General features: G+C 50.0%; 1 protein-coding gene across 1 annotated transcript; it reads left to right on the forward strand.

The window, feature by feature from the left end:
- Positions 1–9,316: 9,316 nt before the first annotated feature.
- Positions 9,317–15,482, forward strand: AIP (aryl hydrocarbon receptor interacting protein). Its single transcript, XM_052661960.1, has 6 exons — positions 9,317–9,525; positions 12,384–12,563; positions 13,880–14,068; positions 14,442–14,618; positions 14,721–14,862; positions 15,166–15,482. Exons 1-6 carry the CDS (start codon positions 9,427–9,429, stop codon positions 15,369–15,371), a joined length of 993 nt encoding a protein of 330 aa, XP_052517920.1. The 5' UTR covers positions 9,317–9,426; the 3' UTR covers positions 15,372–15,482.
- Positions 15,483–15,588: the final 106 nt, after the last annotated feature.

Raw genomic sequence — 15,588 nt, forward strand, 5'->3', positions numbered from 1 at the left:
GCCCGCAGGCCCCGCCCCCGCGCGCAGGCCCCGCCCCCGTGCCGTCGTCTAGGTTGCTCGACGGTCCGGGGCCATGGCCGAGGCCCCGCCCTCAAATGACGGCCCCGCCCCCGTCCGCCTTCAGCAGGCCAGAGCTGCCGAGCGCCGAGCAGACCAATGGACTGGGCCCTCGTCCGGAACGAGCTGGGCTCGCCGCGCCGCCTAGCGGCCGCCCCAAACACCACTCTCGGAAGCAATCCCTGGGTGTATACAAGGGTCTTGGAGGGGCTGCCACGCGCCAGCCTTCCAAGCCTGAGATAGAGCCGCCTGCATCCCAGCCCTCTTCTTGAGTGCCGAGGAGACTCCTGAGGACTGTTTTCCCACCCTTACTCACCACGGTTCTGCTCGGGAGAGGGATTGTCACCACCGTGCAGTTCAGTTCAGTCCAGTCGCTCAGTCGTGTCCGACTCTTTGTGATCCCATGGACTGCGGCACGCCAGGCCTCCCTGTCCATCACCAACTTCCGGATCTTACTAAAACTCATGTCCATCGTGTCGCTGATGCCTTCCAACCATTTCATCCTCTGTCGTCCCCTTCTCCTCCTGCCGTCAATCTCTCCCAGCATCAGGGTCCTTTCAAATGAATCAGTTCTTCGCATCAGGTGGCCAGAGTATTGGAGTTTCAACTTCAGCATCAGTCCTTCCAATGAATATTCAGGGCTGATTTCCTTTAGGATGGACTGGTTGGACCTCCTTGCAGTCCAAGGGACTCTCTCGAGAGTCTTCTCCAGCACCACAGTTCAAAAGCATCAATTCTTCAGCACTCAGCTTGCTTTATAGTCCAACTCTCACATCCATACATGACTACAGGAAAAACCATAGCTTTGACTAGATGGAGTTCTGTCGGCAAAGTAATGTCTCTGCTTTTTAATATGCTGTCTAGGTGCCGATGTGGGAAAAGAGAGCTTATGTGGCTTGCACTGGCTTCCACGCAGCAGGCAAAGTGGTCTTTTAAAACATATCTGGTCCTTTTCTGTGTTAGTCTTCAATAAAACTTTTTTGTTTTTTAAATATGCTGTCAAGTCACTCCTCTGCATAAAACCATCCCTTGGTTTTCCACTGTGATTAGAATAATACCTGAACTCTTGACTAAAGCCCACACAGAGCTCTGAACGGTTGCTGCCTATCTCTTCCAATCTCATCAAGTCCCCCTCTGCCCCTCTTTCACCCCATTCAGCCACACAGGCCAAGCTCCTTCCACCTCAGGGCTTTTGCACACGCTTTTTTCTATGCCAGGAAAGCACTTAACCTTGCTCTTTCACCAGGGTGGGGGTGGGGGGATTTTTTTCATCATGTGTGTCTCTGCTCTAATGTCGCCTCTCAGAGAAGCCATGGCTGACTATGCAATCTAAAGTCAGTTTCATATCACACAGCACTTACCTGAAATTATGTTGTTTTACACTGTCTTATTCAACACTGTGTCCACTGTGCCCAGAACAGTGTTTGGCACTGAACAGATCCTCAATAAATATTTGTGGACAACATGAACGAGTGCTTCACCCCCAGTTCCCACATGCTTGCGAGTAGTAGGAGTGGGACTCGAATGCAGGCTAGGGGGGCTCATACTCCTCCATCCACCCACCCTCCTTCATCCTGTGACTCTGTGTACAGAGCTGAGTCAATCCTGCACGGTTTGTGACACACCATCACTATGAACAAGGCCCGTCTTGCGTTATGAAGTATTGAGCTCGTCTTGGGTTATTTTCCTTCCTTCGCTCCTGTTTTTCCTCCTGCCTTCCGTGGGACCCCCACATCAGTGTGCTCAGTCCGCTGCTTTGAATCCTGCCTGGGCCTCTACTCCACGTGGCGTTGGCTCGTACGCAGGTGTGTTTGCAATTTACATAGTATTGTGTATAATACTCATTCTGTTGTTTACGTTTTTATACTCAGCACTAACGTTTTCCACCTTCCACCTTTTTGCTTCTACTAACTGCATTCAGCATACCGTGTTGAGCATCCAGCACTTTTATTATCCACCACAGCCTTCAATGGTATACGCGTAGCTTGGCCTCAATGCCCCCATCACATAAGTCGCTGTTGGGAACATCTTCACAATGTCCCCTTATGAAGAGTGGAAAAACCCCTCTTGAAATAGAACTCCCAGGCCATAGAGTACATGCGCACTGACTTCACGAAGTATCACAGATGGGCTCTTGAGCAGCTGTGCAAATTTACACTCTCACCATACAGGTTCCAGTTTTCTCTAGGCCCTCAGTATTCCAACTTTGTAATGGCTGATTAAGCTAGATTTTTTGAGGGAGCTGCACCCAGAGGCACGTGGGATCTTTGTACCCTGACCAGGCCCCCTGCAATGGAAGCATGGATTCTTAACCACTGGACCACTAGGAAAGTCCCATGGCTGATGAATCTAAAGTTGGGTTTCTTTTTCTTCTGGTGTCTCTGACAACAGGAGAATTGAACAGCTCTTCAGGCACATGTCAGTTCATGGTGGTTCCTCTTCTGCAAATTGTCTGTCCCTACCCTTCATCCATTTTTTCCTGTTGTGTTTCAAGCCTTTTTCCTGCTGCGTTGCATGTCTGTACATATCTAATTATTAATCCCTTGCTGGTTTTTGTTGCATATATATCTTTCCTGTTTGTCTTTGTCTCCTTACTTTGTCTAAGTTGCCCTTAAAGAACCATCCTCATTTTTGTATAGTCAAATCCATCAGGTTTGTCGCACTGGAATTCCAGCCTTCTCTGTGCTAGCTCTGGGATCTCGGAGGGTCAGGACTAGGTGGAGGGGAGTGAGGCACTCATCTTGGGTGACACCAAAAAACTCAGTAAGCAAGATCAACAATATTTTAATACATTATTTTTAAATGTTTGTTTGTTCAACTGTGTCATGTCTCAGTTGTGTGTACAGGGTCTTCACTGTGGGATGTGGAATCTTTTCACTGTGTGTGAGGTCCAGAGATCCAGGGCCAAATAGTCGTGAAGCTCGGGTTTAACTGCACGTAGGACCTTAGCTCCCTGACCAGGGATCAAACCTGTCCCCTGCATTGCAAGGCAGATTCTTCACCACTGGACCATGAGGGAAGTCCTTACTGCATTATTTTTTTAAAAAATAAAATTGGAGGTAAAAATATCAAAATTTTTGAACGATGAACAAATATCAAAATTTTGAATAAAAATGGGATTAGATCTTACATGACCCACTGTACCCTGGTCATGACCTTGCTTTGGGCAAGTTACATGACCTCTCTGTGCCTCAGTTTCCTCCTTTGTCAGATGGGGCTAATAACAGTGTGTTTCCTTCTCAGGACATTAATTTAAGATTAAATTAGTACACAACCAGCAGCATAACACAGTGTCTGGCATGTGTCAATACTTGATCAGTGTTAAGGATTAAAGCAATTCATGAGATCCTTAACCCTATAGTTTCTACCTTTGCACGGGGTAGAACAAGAAGACATCCAGATTTACTTCAGTGTAGAGTGAGTTTGTTTCCTCAGCACTATCTACCGAAACCATTAGTTCTTTCTCCTTCTGAAAGGTGCTATTTTTATCAGACATCAAGTATGTTGTTGCTAACATATATATCTATTTTAAGGTCTGATTTTGGTTCCTTTGGTTCGCTTGACTAATTCTCAGCCAGTACCATGTGCTTTTTATTACTATGGTTTGCCCTGAGGTTTAATATGGCAGGGAAAGTCCCCTGCTTTGGTCAGCTTTTTCAAATTTGATCTAGCTTTTCACAAACTTTTATTCTTCTACAAAAGTATTACAAAAATCTTCTATAAATGTCCTCCAAATTATCACTGGGATTTCACTTAATTTTTAGATTAATTTCAGAAGAAATCACAGCTTTAAATGTTAAACTGTTCTAGTCATTAACAAGGTATGCAATTTCAGTTATTTGTATTTTCTTTTATGCTCTTAAAAATTTTTTTCTCCAAAAAGCTCTGGGCTGTGTTATTTCCTAAATGCTTTCTGATTTGTATTGCTGTTTATTTTCTACTACATTTTTGGGTGGGTTATTGATAATCCCAAAGAAAGGCAATGCCAAAGAATGCTCAAACTACCGCACAACTGTACTCATCTCACACGCGAGTAAAGTAATGCTCAAAATTCTCCAAGCTAGGCTTCAGCAGTACGTGAACTGTGAACTTCCAGATGTTCAAGCTGGATTTAGAAAAGGCAGAGGAACCAGAGATCAAATTGCCAACATCCGCTGGATCATCGAAAAAGCAAGAGAGTTCCAGAAAAACATCTATTTCTGCTTTATTGACTATGCCAAAGCCTTTGACTGTGTGGATCACAATAAACTGTGGAAAATTCTAAAAGAGATGGGAATACCAGACCACCTGACCTGCCTCTTGAGAAATCTGTATGCAGGTCAGGAAGCAACAGTTAGAACTGGACATGGAACAACAGACTGGTTCCAAATAGGAAAAGGAGTATGTCAAGGCTGTATATTGTCACCCTGCTTAGTTAACTTATATGCAGAGTACATCACGAGAAATGCTGGACTGGAAGAAACACAAGCTGGAATCAAGATTGCTGGGAGAAATATCAATAACCTCAGATATGCAGATGACACCACCCTTATGGCAGAAAGTGAAGAGGAACTAAAAAGCCTCCTGATGAAAGTGAAAGAGGAGAGTGAAAAAGTTGGCTTAAAGCTCAACATTCAGAAAACTAAGATCATGGCATCTGGTCCCATCACTTCAGGGGAAATAGAAGGGGAAACAGTGGAAACAGTGTCAGACTTTATTTTGGGGGCTCCAAAATCACTGCAGATGGTGATTGCAGCCATGAAATTAAAAGACGCTTACTCCTTGGAAGGAAAGTTGTGACCAACCTAGATAGCATATTCAAAAGCAGAGACATTACTTTGCCAACAAAGGTCCGACTAGTCAAGGCTATGGTTTTTCCAGTGGTGATGTGTGGATGTGAGAGTTGGACTGTGAAGAAAGCTGAGCGCTGAAGAACTGATGCTTTTGAACTGTGGTGTTGGAGAAGACTCTTGAGAGTCCCTTGGACTGCAAGGAGGTCCAACCAGTCCATCCTAAAGGAGATCAGTCCTGGGTGTTCATTGGAAGGACTGATGCTGAGGCTGAAACTCCAATACTTTGGCCACCTCATGCGAAGAGTTGACTCATTGGAAAAGACCCTGATGCTGGGAGCGATTGGGGGCAGGAGGAGAAGGGGATGACAGAGGATGAGATGGCTGGATGGCATCACCGACTCGATGGACATGAGTTTGAGTGAACTCCGGGAGTTGGTGATGGATAGGGAGGCCTGGCGTGCTGTGATTCATGGGGTCGCAAAGAGTTGGACACGACTGAGTGACTGAACTGAACTGATTCATAATGTTAAGAGCGGTATTAATTTTGTAACATTGCTGACTCTAATTTATTAAAATTATCTGTAGATTCTGTTGGATATTCTATGTAGATATAATCACTCATTTCTTTTTCTTGGTTTATTGCTTTGGCCAGGACTTCCAATACTTTGCTAAACAACATCATTGATAGGGAGCATTCCTTACTTTGTTCCTGATCTTGAAGGGAATGTGAGTATTTATCCATCATATTAATTGCATATGGCTTGTGTCATTCTGATAAAGTTTCTCTTTTCCCCTATGAGTTTTTATCATAGTCATCAAAGCAAATTTAATCAAATACTTTTTCTGCATATTTTGAAATAATTATATGAGTTTTCTCCTTTAATTCACTGATCTGATGAATTATAATTTTTTTTTTTTTTTTTTGGCTAAAGGACGTGGTATGTGGGATCTTAGTTCCCTAACCAGGGAGGAACTGAGCCTCCTGCACTAGAAGTGTGGCTTTAATCAGTGGACCACCAGGGAAGTTCAGTGATGGATGTTTCTAATGTTAAACCATTCATACATTCTTGGAATAAGCCCTACTTGATCTTTTTTTTTTTTTCTGTTTTTAAAAAGTTATTTGGCTGTGTGGGATCTTAGCTGAGGTGGGCTCCAGAGCACACAGGCTCAATAGTTGTGGCGTTCGGGCTCAGTTTCCCGTGGCATGTGGGGTCTTAGTTGCCCAGCCAGGGATTGAATCCACTTCCCCTGCACTGAAAGGCAGATTCTTAACCACTGAACCACTGGGAAGTCCCCCCTCCCCCCTTTTTTCTTTTGAGAAAGCATTTAAAAATTTTAATTGTGGGTAATACACATGAAATTTATTATCTTAAACATTTTAAAGTGCAAAGTTCAGTAATGCTTTGTTGTTCGGTTGCTAAGTCATGTCCGACTCTTTGTGACCCCATGGACTGCAGCAGGCCAGGCTTCCCTTTCCTTCAATATCTCCAGGAGCTTCCTTCAATATCTCAAACTCATGTCCATTGAGTCAATGATGCCATCCAACCATCTCATTCTCTGTCACCCCCTTCTCCTTCTGCTCTCAATCTTTCCCAGCATCAGGGCCTTTTCCTGTGAGTCAGCTCTTCACATCAGGTGGCCAAAGCTTCAGCTTCAGCGTATTTTGAAGCTTCAGCTTCAGCATCAGTCCTTCTAGTGAATATTCAAGGTTGATTTCCTTTAGGATTAACTAGTTTGATCTCCTTGAAGTCCAAGGGACTCTCAAGAGTCTTCTCCAGCACCACAGTTAGGAAGCATCAATTCTTCAATACTCAGCCTTCTTTATGGTCCAATTCTCACATTCATACATGACTACTGGAAAGACCACAGCTTTGACTATAAGGACCTTGTCAGCAAAATGATGTCTCTGCTTTTAAATACACTGTTAAGGTTTGTCGTAGCTTTTCTTCCAAGCAGCAAGTATCTTAAATTTCATGGCTGCAGTCACTATCTACAGTGATTTTGGAGCCCAAGAAAGTAAAATCTGCCAGTTTCCATTGTTTCCCCATCTATTTGCCATGAAGTGATCGGACTGGATGCCATGATCTTCATTTTTTGAATGTTGAGCTTTAAGCCAGCTTTCTCACTCTTTTCTTTCACCTTCATCAAGAGGCTCTTTAGTTCCTCCTCACTTTCTGCCATTAGGGTGGTGTCATCTGTGTATCTGAGGTTGTTGATATTTCTGCTGGCAATCCTGATTCCAGCTTGAGCTTCATCTGGCCCAGTGTTTCTCATGATGTGCTCTGCATATAAGTTACATAAGCAGGGGGACAATATAGAGCCTTGATGTATATTGTAGTAGTGCTTGTAGTGGTGTGCTGGTGCTATTGAATATATTCACAGGAATTCCCTAGCAGCCTAGCGGTTAGGATTCTAGGTTTTTGTTGCCACGGCCTGGGTTCAAACCCAGTTTGGAGAACTGAAATCCTGAAAGCCATGTGGCAAAAAAGCAAAAACACAACAACAAAAAACTATGTTCACATTGCTGTATAACCAATCTCCAGGATCTTTTCATCTTGCAAAACTAAACCATACCCATTAAACAACTCCTTATTCCTTCCCTCCGCCCACTCAACTACCATTTAACTTTGTCTCCGTGAATCTGACTAGGTACCTCATATAAATGGAATAATGTTTTAATAGTATTTGTCTTTTTGTGAATGGCACTCATTTAGCACACTGAGGCGTTTTTATATATTCTGCTGCTGCTGCTGTCACTTCAGTCATGTCCGACTCTGCAACCCCATAGACGGCAGCCCACTCGGCTCCTCTGTCCCTGGGATTTGCCATTGCCTTCTCCAATGCATGAAAGTTATATATACTAGTGGATTCATTTCGGATTTTTCATATCTATGTATGTGTGGATGCATGCATAGTCACGTCAGACTCTTTGCCACCCCAAGAACTGTAGCCCTCCAGACTCCTCTGTCCATGGCATTTCCCAGGCAAGAATACTGGAGAGGGTTGTAATTTCCTACTCCTGGGGAGCTTCCCGACCCAGGGATCAAACCTGACTCACTTGTGTCTCCTGCACTGGCAGGCAGATTCTTTACCCCTGCGCCAACTGGGAATCCTTCATATCTATATTTATTAGTAAAATTGATGTAGACTTGTCTTGCCTTACGGTTTAAGTATCTTTTTCAGAATCAAGATTAAACTAGTCTCATAAAATATGTTGGTTGACTTTCCCTCTTCTTCCATTTTCTGGAACAATCTGTCTAAGAGTATAGACAACTCATTGCTTCAGAATTTGGCAGAACTTGCCTGTAAAACTTCCCGTGTGAGTAAAAAACAAAAGCTAAAAACAAAACATGTTTCCCTTTTGCTGCAGAGGTTCCACCTCTCTCAGGGGACTTCTTGGGGGAAATGAACCAACATAAATATCTGAAGCCCTCAGCACGTGGGGCAAAGGGGACAGACAGTAATTCTTCCCAGTTATGAAGATGCAGTGCGGACAGTGCACAGGCCTGAAGACATCCCTTTATTCAGTTACCTAAACCTTGGGCTGCAAGGAGATCCAACCAGTGCACCCTAAAGGAAATCAGTACTGAATAGCCTTTGGAAGGACTGATGCTGAAGCTGAAACCCCAACACTTTGGCTACCTGATGCAAAGAGCTGACACACTGGCAAAGACCCTGATGTGGGAAAGATTGAAGGCTAGAGGAGAAGAGGATGACCAAGGATGAGATGGTTGGATGGCATCACTGACTCCATGGACATGAGTTTGAGTAAGTTCTGGGAGTTGGTGATGGACAGGCAAGCCTGACGTGCTGCAGTCCATGGGGGTCGCAGAGTCGGACATGACTGAGCCCGTGAACTGAACTGAACTGAAACCTCCAAAGTGGGAGAAGACGCTTAGAACTATTCTTCACAACTAGTTTCCAGAGGCGGAGAGAAATGTTTTAGCCTCTGAAGTGCCTCATTTCTATCATTCCTGTATTCCTGAATATTCGCTGGGCACCTACTGGGCTGTCAGTCTCCTGGGGAGCTTAGAGTTTCCACGGGAATACAGAAACCCTCCTTCCCCTCCTTCTTACACCCAGATTGACTGATTAATGAGAAAAATTCAGGATGGAAAACTCACGAGTATTGCGCTAGGCAAGCTAAAAGAAAAAACAAAAAGGAATACACAAAAATAGTAGTTTTAGGAGGTGGCCTTACGGATGCCGACCTTCCCTCCCCCCACTTCTGCAGCGCTGTCGTGCTACTTTTACAACTTTAAAGAGCGTGGCACACGGCCACTTGGGAGGGCCCAAACCAAATCGGTTCAAGGACACAGTTCCTAGGGACGCCCCCGGCCCCGCCCCGGCCCGCCCCGCCTCTCTGGTCCCGCCCCTGGCCAGTCTCAGGCCCCGCCCCTGGCCTGACCCGCGCGCTCAGCCGCGGAGCGGAGAACCAATCACAGCCCGTTTCTATGTTCGGGCTCTTTTCGGCGTCTGCCCTTAGCCAAAATGGCGCCAGCTCGGAAGTTGCCGAAGTTCTAGAAGTTGCCGAAGCAGGTCCGGAAGCTGCCGAGCGAGTCCGGAAGTTGCCGAAAGAGAGCAGCGGGGAAGGAGGATGGCGGATATCATCGCAAGACTCCGGGAAGACGGGATCCAAAAGCGTGTGATACAGGAGGGCCGAGGAGCGCTCCCTGACTTTCAGGATGGAACCAAGGTTCGTGTCGACCCGCTTCCCCTTAATGCGTCGGAGGCGCGGTGCGCATGCGAGGCGGGAGGAGGCCTTAGGCGATAGATTGCGCATGCCCAGACAGCAGTGGTCGGTGGCCCTATGGCTCACATGCCGAGCTCGACGCTGATTGGCCTGGATTTAAGTAGAGGGTGAATTCGGATGCGTGAGCTCCGCCCCCTGCCTTGGCCGAGTGGCTACATAGGTCAGGGAGGCCGTCAGTCATCAGTAAACATTTTGCGGGAGGTGAGGGGGTTGACCCCATTGCTTGCCCAGACCCAGCGCTGGAGAGGACCCCAGATGAGAAAGCTGGGCTCTGGGAGGAGCCCCTGGATTGCAAGGTTCAAGGTCTTCTATGGATGGTAGGGCCTTGTGAAAACGTAGACCAGCTCCCATTGCTTAGATGGGAAAACTGAGGCCCTGGGACGCACAAACCCAGAGAACAGGTCAGGAGGTCGGGTCTACCAGACGAGAACCTTCTTGACAGCTTTCCTACTGCTCTTCGTGGCGTTGGGTCGGGACAGATAAGGGCTAAGAAATAAAGAGCCTCCCATCTTCCTCCTTTGCACATCCAGGCCCCTAGCTCCAGCCTCTTCCACCCCTCCCCACCCTAATAATGTACGTCTCCAGGCTTACCTCCTGCTCATGCAGTTCCTTCTTCTGGAGGGCCTTTCCCAGTTGCCACTTGTTTGTAGAGTAAGGGCTTCCTGGGGGCAGCCCCTGTGCCCAGCAGAGCAGTCACACAGGACGTGCATATTGAGCAAATGAGTAAAGATCCTGGCCCTGAAAATGAAGCGACACAATGAAGCGACTAGAACAGCTGAACATGTGAGACATGCTGGGGACACCCAAAGTAACAGCTACTGTGCTGACAAGAGCTGTGCAGAGATGGCCAGGGTGAAGCTCCTAGCCTGGCTCGCAGGAGGGCCCTGAGGCAGAGCTGTGTACCCCTAGTGACCAGTGATACATAGAGGGATGCTTCTGGAGATGAGGGAAGGAATGTGGATGAAGTTCCCCATGGGCTGGGGCGGGGGTAGAGGGGTGGTGGTGGCCTTGAAGGTCTTGGCAAGGGAGATCTTGGATGGAACAGACACCAGTTGGAGAAAACACCAAAAATAGTAATGATCTGTGAACAATGACACTGAAAGAATAGGGACAAATAAACAAAAATAAACAATCACCGGCATTGATTGAGGGTTCACAAGAGCATGGTGCTCAATGCTTCACAGGTTTATTTGCTTTCATTCTCATGTGGTAAGGTGAGTACTGTTGCTAACTCCATTTTACTGATGCGGAAACAGAGTTCAGAGGGCTGGCTAGGGGTGGGAAAGAAAGTGGGTTCCTCTAACCATGTCCTGTGGAGGGTTCAGTCTCGAGACTTCTCTTCACTCACCCTGAGATGATCTCATCCAGGCTTGTGTCTTTTAAGAAACTCTCCCCGCATGCCTGGACCACTCCCAAATGTCTGTGTCTAGCCTTCCCTCCCCCTTAAAGTTGATATCCAGTTCCCTACTCACCGTTTCCACCTGGACGTCTCATTGGCAACTTAACCTGCTCCCTTCGACCCTCTCATCTCAGGGTAGGGCCCCTCCAGCCTTTTGGTTGCTCAGGCCAAAAACCTCCCAGTCTCCATGCCTCCTCTCATACACCCCCCCAGAAGATCCTCAAGATACACTCAGGCTCTGACCATTTCTACCACTCCCACCGTGGTCCAGGCCACCTTCGTCTCTCCCCTGGGTTATTCCAGTAACGTCTTAACTCGCCTCCTGCTTCTGTCTTCCCGGCTCTCCCACCTGTCTCATCCCTGCAGCAACAGAACCAGCATCAGATAATGTCCCTCCTCTGCTTGGAGCCAACCGGTGGCTTCCATTTGAGAGTGAAAAACCAAAGTCCTCACCACGGGCTTTAGGCTCTGTGGGGTCCCTCCCTGCTGCCCTGATGACCCCGTGAGGTACCACGCCATCCCCTGGTTCAGTCTGCTGCTGCTGCTGCACTGGCCTTCTGCTTCGTGAACACACCACGCACTGCCCCTCTGCAAGGCCTTTGCACCTGCTGTTCTTTGGCCAAGAAATTTCCCAGCCCTTCCTACCTCAGCATCTGTCTGGCTTGCTTCTCCTTCAAGTCTTTGCTTTCTCTCTCTCTCTGTGTTTTTGGAGGGGGGGCGGGGCCACACAGTGCTGCTTGCAGGATCCTAGTTCCCTGACCAGGGATTGAACCTGAGCCCCAGTAGTGAAACTGTCAGCTCCTAACCACTGAACTGCCAGGGAGTTCCTTCAGTGACTCCGGCTCCCTGAACTCGCTGTGCCTTACCCTGCTGCGTTTAGATGTCTGATCCATAGCACTTCGCTCCACCTCACAGAGCGTGTTTTGTTTGAGGCCCGTCTCTTTCCTGTAGAAGTTCCCTGTGAGCTCCACGGGGGCAGGGGCTTTTGTCTGTTTTGTCAACTGCCAGGCCTAGCACAGAGCTCAGGCATGTAGTTGTTGTTCAGTGGCTAAGTCATGTCCAACTCTTTGCGACCCCATAGACTGCAGCACGCCAGGCTTCCCTGTCCTTTACCATCTCCTGGAGCTTGTGCAAACTCATGTCCATTGAGTCGGTGATGCCATCCAACCATCTCGTCCTCTGTCAATATTTGTTGAAAGAATGACTAAAGCTAGACCCCTTGGGCTCTTGTCCCAGCCCATCCACGCACTCGTCATGTGACTTGGACCTCTTCCCTCCTGGGGGTGCGGTAAAGGTCAGGTGGTGACCCCTGTCCCTGTGCCACCTGCAGGCTGTGAGCTGGCCTTGTCCTTGTGGTTGTGGGAAGGCCGTGCCTTTGTCTGATCCCATTTGCGGCCCGCAGGCCACGTTCCATTACCGCACTCTGCGCAGTGACGAGGAGGGTGCCGTGCTGGACGACAGCCGGGTGCGCAGCAAGCCCATGGAGCTCATCATTGGCAAGAAGTTCAAGCTGCCCGTGTGGGAGACCATCGTGCGCACCATGCGGGAGGGGGAGATCGCCCAGTTCTGCTGCGATGTCAAGGTACCCCATGGCCCACGCCTGCCTGCGTCTGTCTGGCCACACCTGATTCCCAATCCTCTGCCCTGGCCAGGCCACCACCGACTCCCTCCAGGGCACTGCACCGTCAGGACACTGGCCTCCTGGCCCCTAGTCTCCCTTTTCCTCTCCTTTAGCCAGACTGCAGCCAGGAACTGGCTCTCAAGTGCAATAACCGCTACAGCTCCTTGCTTCAATCCCCTCTGCTCCTGGTCACTGTCGAGCTGAAGCACAAGCCATAGATGCCCACGTGGCCCCTGCAGGGTCTCCCTCCCACTCACCTCCCTGTGTTCCTATCTCCTCCTTAGCCAACATCCTGCTTCCTACTTCAAACTAATTCCTGGGTCACCACCCCCATGAAGCCTTCCCTGACTACTGGTGCTTGCCTTGAACCCCTCCTCTGGGTTCTCCACCTCTCATACTCTGCATGGCCAGGATATGGTCCTTTGTCTGCATTTAGGCTACTTCAGGGCAGGGATTAGGCCTGTTTACCTTGAAAGTGCCTAGTGTGGGCCAGCCCAGAGCCAGGACTCAGAACATATCTGCTGACTGGATGAACATTAGCTGAGCAGTCAGCCCCGAGTCACAGGGTCAGTGAGAAGAGCTGGTTAGGCATGAGGATTGTCTGGCTTCCGCCATCCCAGCAAGTGTCCCTAGTGAAAGGTCAAAAGCTAGGTCCCTGGGACTTCCCTGGTGATCAGTGGTTAATACTCTGCACTTCCAATGCAGGGGGCATGGGTTGGATCCCTGGTCGGGGAACTATGATCCTACATGCCACGTGGCCAAAAAGTAAAAAAAATTAAAGTAGGCCAACACTAAAAAAAAAAAAAAACCATAAGAAAGCTAGGTCTCCAATGCCTGAGGGTCCCCCGTGAGGATTTTGAAGTTGCTGCCCTAATCCCAACTCAGAGATGGGCCCCGAAAGGGGTGGGGGTGGGGCCAGAGAGAAGAGATGCTGGGAACAGAGTATGGAAGGGCCCCCGGAATGATGAGGAGCCCAGCTTGTGGGCTGCAAGCCTGGGAGGAAGACAGGTAAGAGGTAAGAATTCCCCTGGGTTTGTCAGGTCTTGGGAGACAGGTTGGCAGTGGGAGTGTGTGTTTGTGTGTTGGCGGGTGGGAAGCGTGGGCGTTTGGCCTGAAAGTGATGAAAGGCTGGGAGGCCGGAGGAGTCCGGAAGGAAAAGTCCTCCTGGGCCTCAGTGCCCTTTCTCAGATAGTGATGGGGCAAGGCGTGGGGCCTCTTGAGCCCATGACCAGCCAGCACGTGCTGACAGAGCCCCCCTGCCCACTCACCCTCTGCAGCACGTGGTGCTATACCCACTGGTGGCCAAGAGTCTACGCAACATCGCAGCCGGCAAGGACCCCCTGGAGGGCCAGCGGCACTGCTGTGGCATCGCCCAGATGCACGAGCACAACTCCCTGGGCCACGCCGACCTGGACGCCCTGCAGCAGAACCCCCAGCCTCTCATCTTCGACATCGAGATGCTGAAGGTGAGGGACCACCAGGCCAACCCCTTACTGCCCAGCTTCAGAGAGGGTGCCGGCTCTGCCCACCTGCCCAGAGCTGGTGGCCTCCCTGACTGTTCAGGGGCTGGGGTGGGACAGGCATAAGGACACCTGGCAGTGCCCTCCCTCCTGGGGTCCCTCCCTGCTCCCTCAGGTCTCTGCCAAGACAGGGCTTTTCGCCATCTTGCTCACTGCTCTGTTTCTGGACCCCAGCACAGTGCTGGGCATGCAGGAGATGCTGCACACGTTTGCTGAATGGTCAGTGGATGAAGAAGTGACTGCTTCTGGTACCCGGTGTCCCAGGCCCAGCCAGCCCAGGGGCTGACCCCGGGCCCTGACCTGGCCTATGCCCCGGCAGGTGGAGAACCCTGGCACGTACCAGCAGGACCCGTGGGCAATGACGGATGAGGAGAAGGCAAAGGCAGTGCCGGTTATCCACCAGGAGGGCAACCGGTTATACCGTGAGGGCCACGTGAAGGAGGCCGCTGCCAAGTACTACGATGCCATCGCCTGCCTCAAGAACCTTCAGATGAAGGTGCTGCCTGGAGGCTGCAGTGGGTGAGGGGAGGGGTCAGGAGGGCCCCAGGGGCCCCAGGTTTCAGCATCTTTTGCCCCCTCCCTGCCTCCGTGCCCCCAGGAACAGCCTGGGTCCCCCGACTGGATCCAGCTAGATCAGCAGATCACCCCACTGCTGCTCAACTACTGTCAGTGCAAGCTGGTGGCCGAAGAGTATTATGAAGTGCTGGATCACTGCTCCTCCATCCTCAATAAGTATGATGGTGAGCACTGGGTGCTGGGTCGCCAGGGCAGGGCGGCGGCCTCCTCCATCACCTCTGGGCCTTCAATATCACCCCCATTCTGAACTCCCATGGGAGCCTGACCCAGTAGCTCCCACCCAGTGGGGCCGTGGGCTGTGCTGTGCCAGTGAGATAGGAATGGGGCTTGGGGGCGGGGTTGGCATCCTCAGGGCAGGAGGGCTCCGTCCACGCCGGGCCCCTGGTGCCGGCAGTCAAGGTGGGGTGCTGGCTGGCGCCCCTTTCTCATGCCCTTCTGTGCTTGCCGCCCACTGGTGCCCCCTGCAGACAATGTCAAGGCCTACTTCAAGCGCGGCAAGGCCCACGCGGCAGTGTGGAACGCCCAGGAGGCCCAGGCTGACTTCGCCAAGGTGTTGCAGCTGGACCCAGCCCTGGCGCCTGTGGTGAGCCGTGAGCTGCGGGCCCTGGAGGCACGGATCCGCCAGAAGGACGAGGAGGACAAGGCCCGCTTCCGGGGCATCTTCTCCCACTGATGGGGCCCCGCTGGCCCGGCTGCCCCGCCCGCTGCTGCCACCGCCTACGCTGCCACCCCACCCACCCCCTCCACCCCCCACTATATAATGCTTCTCTGTATATAAAGGCCTTATTTATCTGTCTCTCTCTGGGCCTGCTGAGCTGATCCACTGGGAAAGCTGGGGTCATTGCCCCTCATTTCCTGGTACTTGGGTGGTTTGGGGAGGCAAACAATTG

Source organism: Budorcas taxicolor, chromosome 25 (genome assembly GCF_023091745.1).
Source record: "Budorcas taxicolor isolate Tak-1 chromosome 25, Takin1.1, whole genome shotgun sequence".
Lineage (NCBI taxonomy): Eukaryota > Metazoa > Chordata > Mammalia > Artiodactyla > Bovidae > Budorcas > Budorcas taxicolor.

Excerpts from the sequence above, each read along its gene's own strand:
- AIP (XM_052661960.1), top strand. The coding sequence starts at position 9,427 with ATGGCGGATATCATCGCAAGACTCCGGGAAGACGGGATCCAAAAGCGT. Across the intron at positions 12,564-13,879 it reads AGTTCTGCTGCGATGTCAAG|CACGTGGTGCTATACCCACT; the intron begins GTACCCCATGGC and ends CACCCTCTGCAG. Across the intron at positions 14,619-14,720 it reads TCAAGAACCTTCAGATGAAG|GAACAGCCTGGGTCCCCCGA; the intron begins GTGCTGCCTGGA and ends CCGTGCCCCCAG.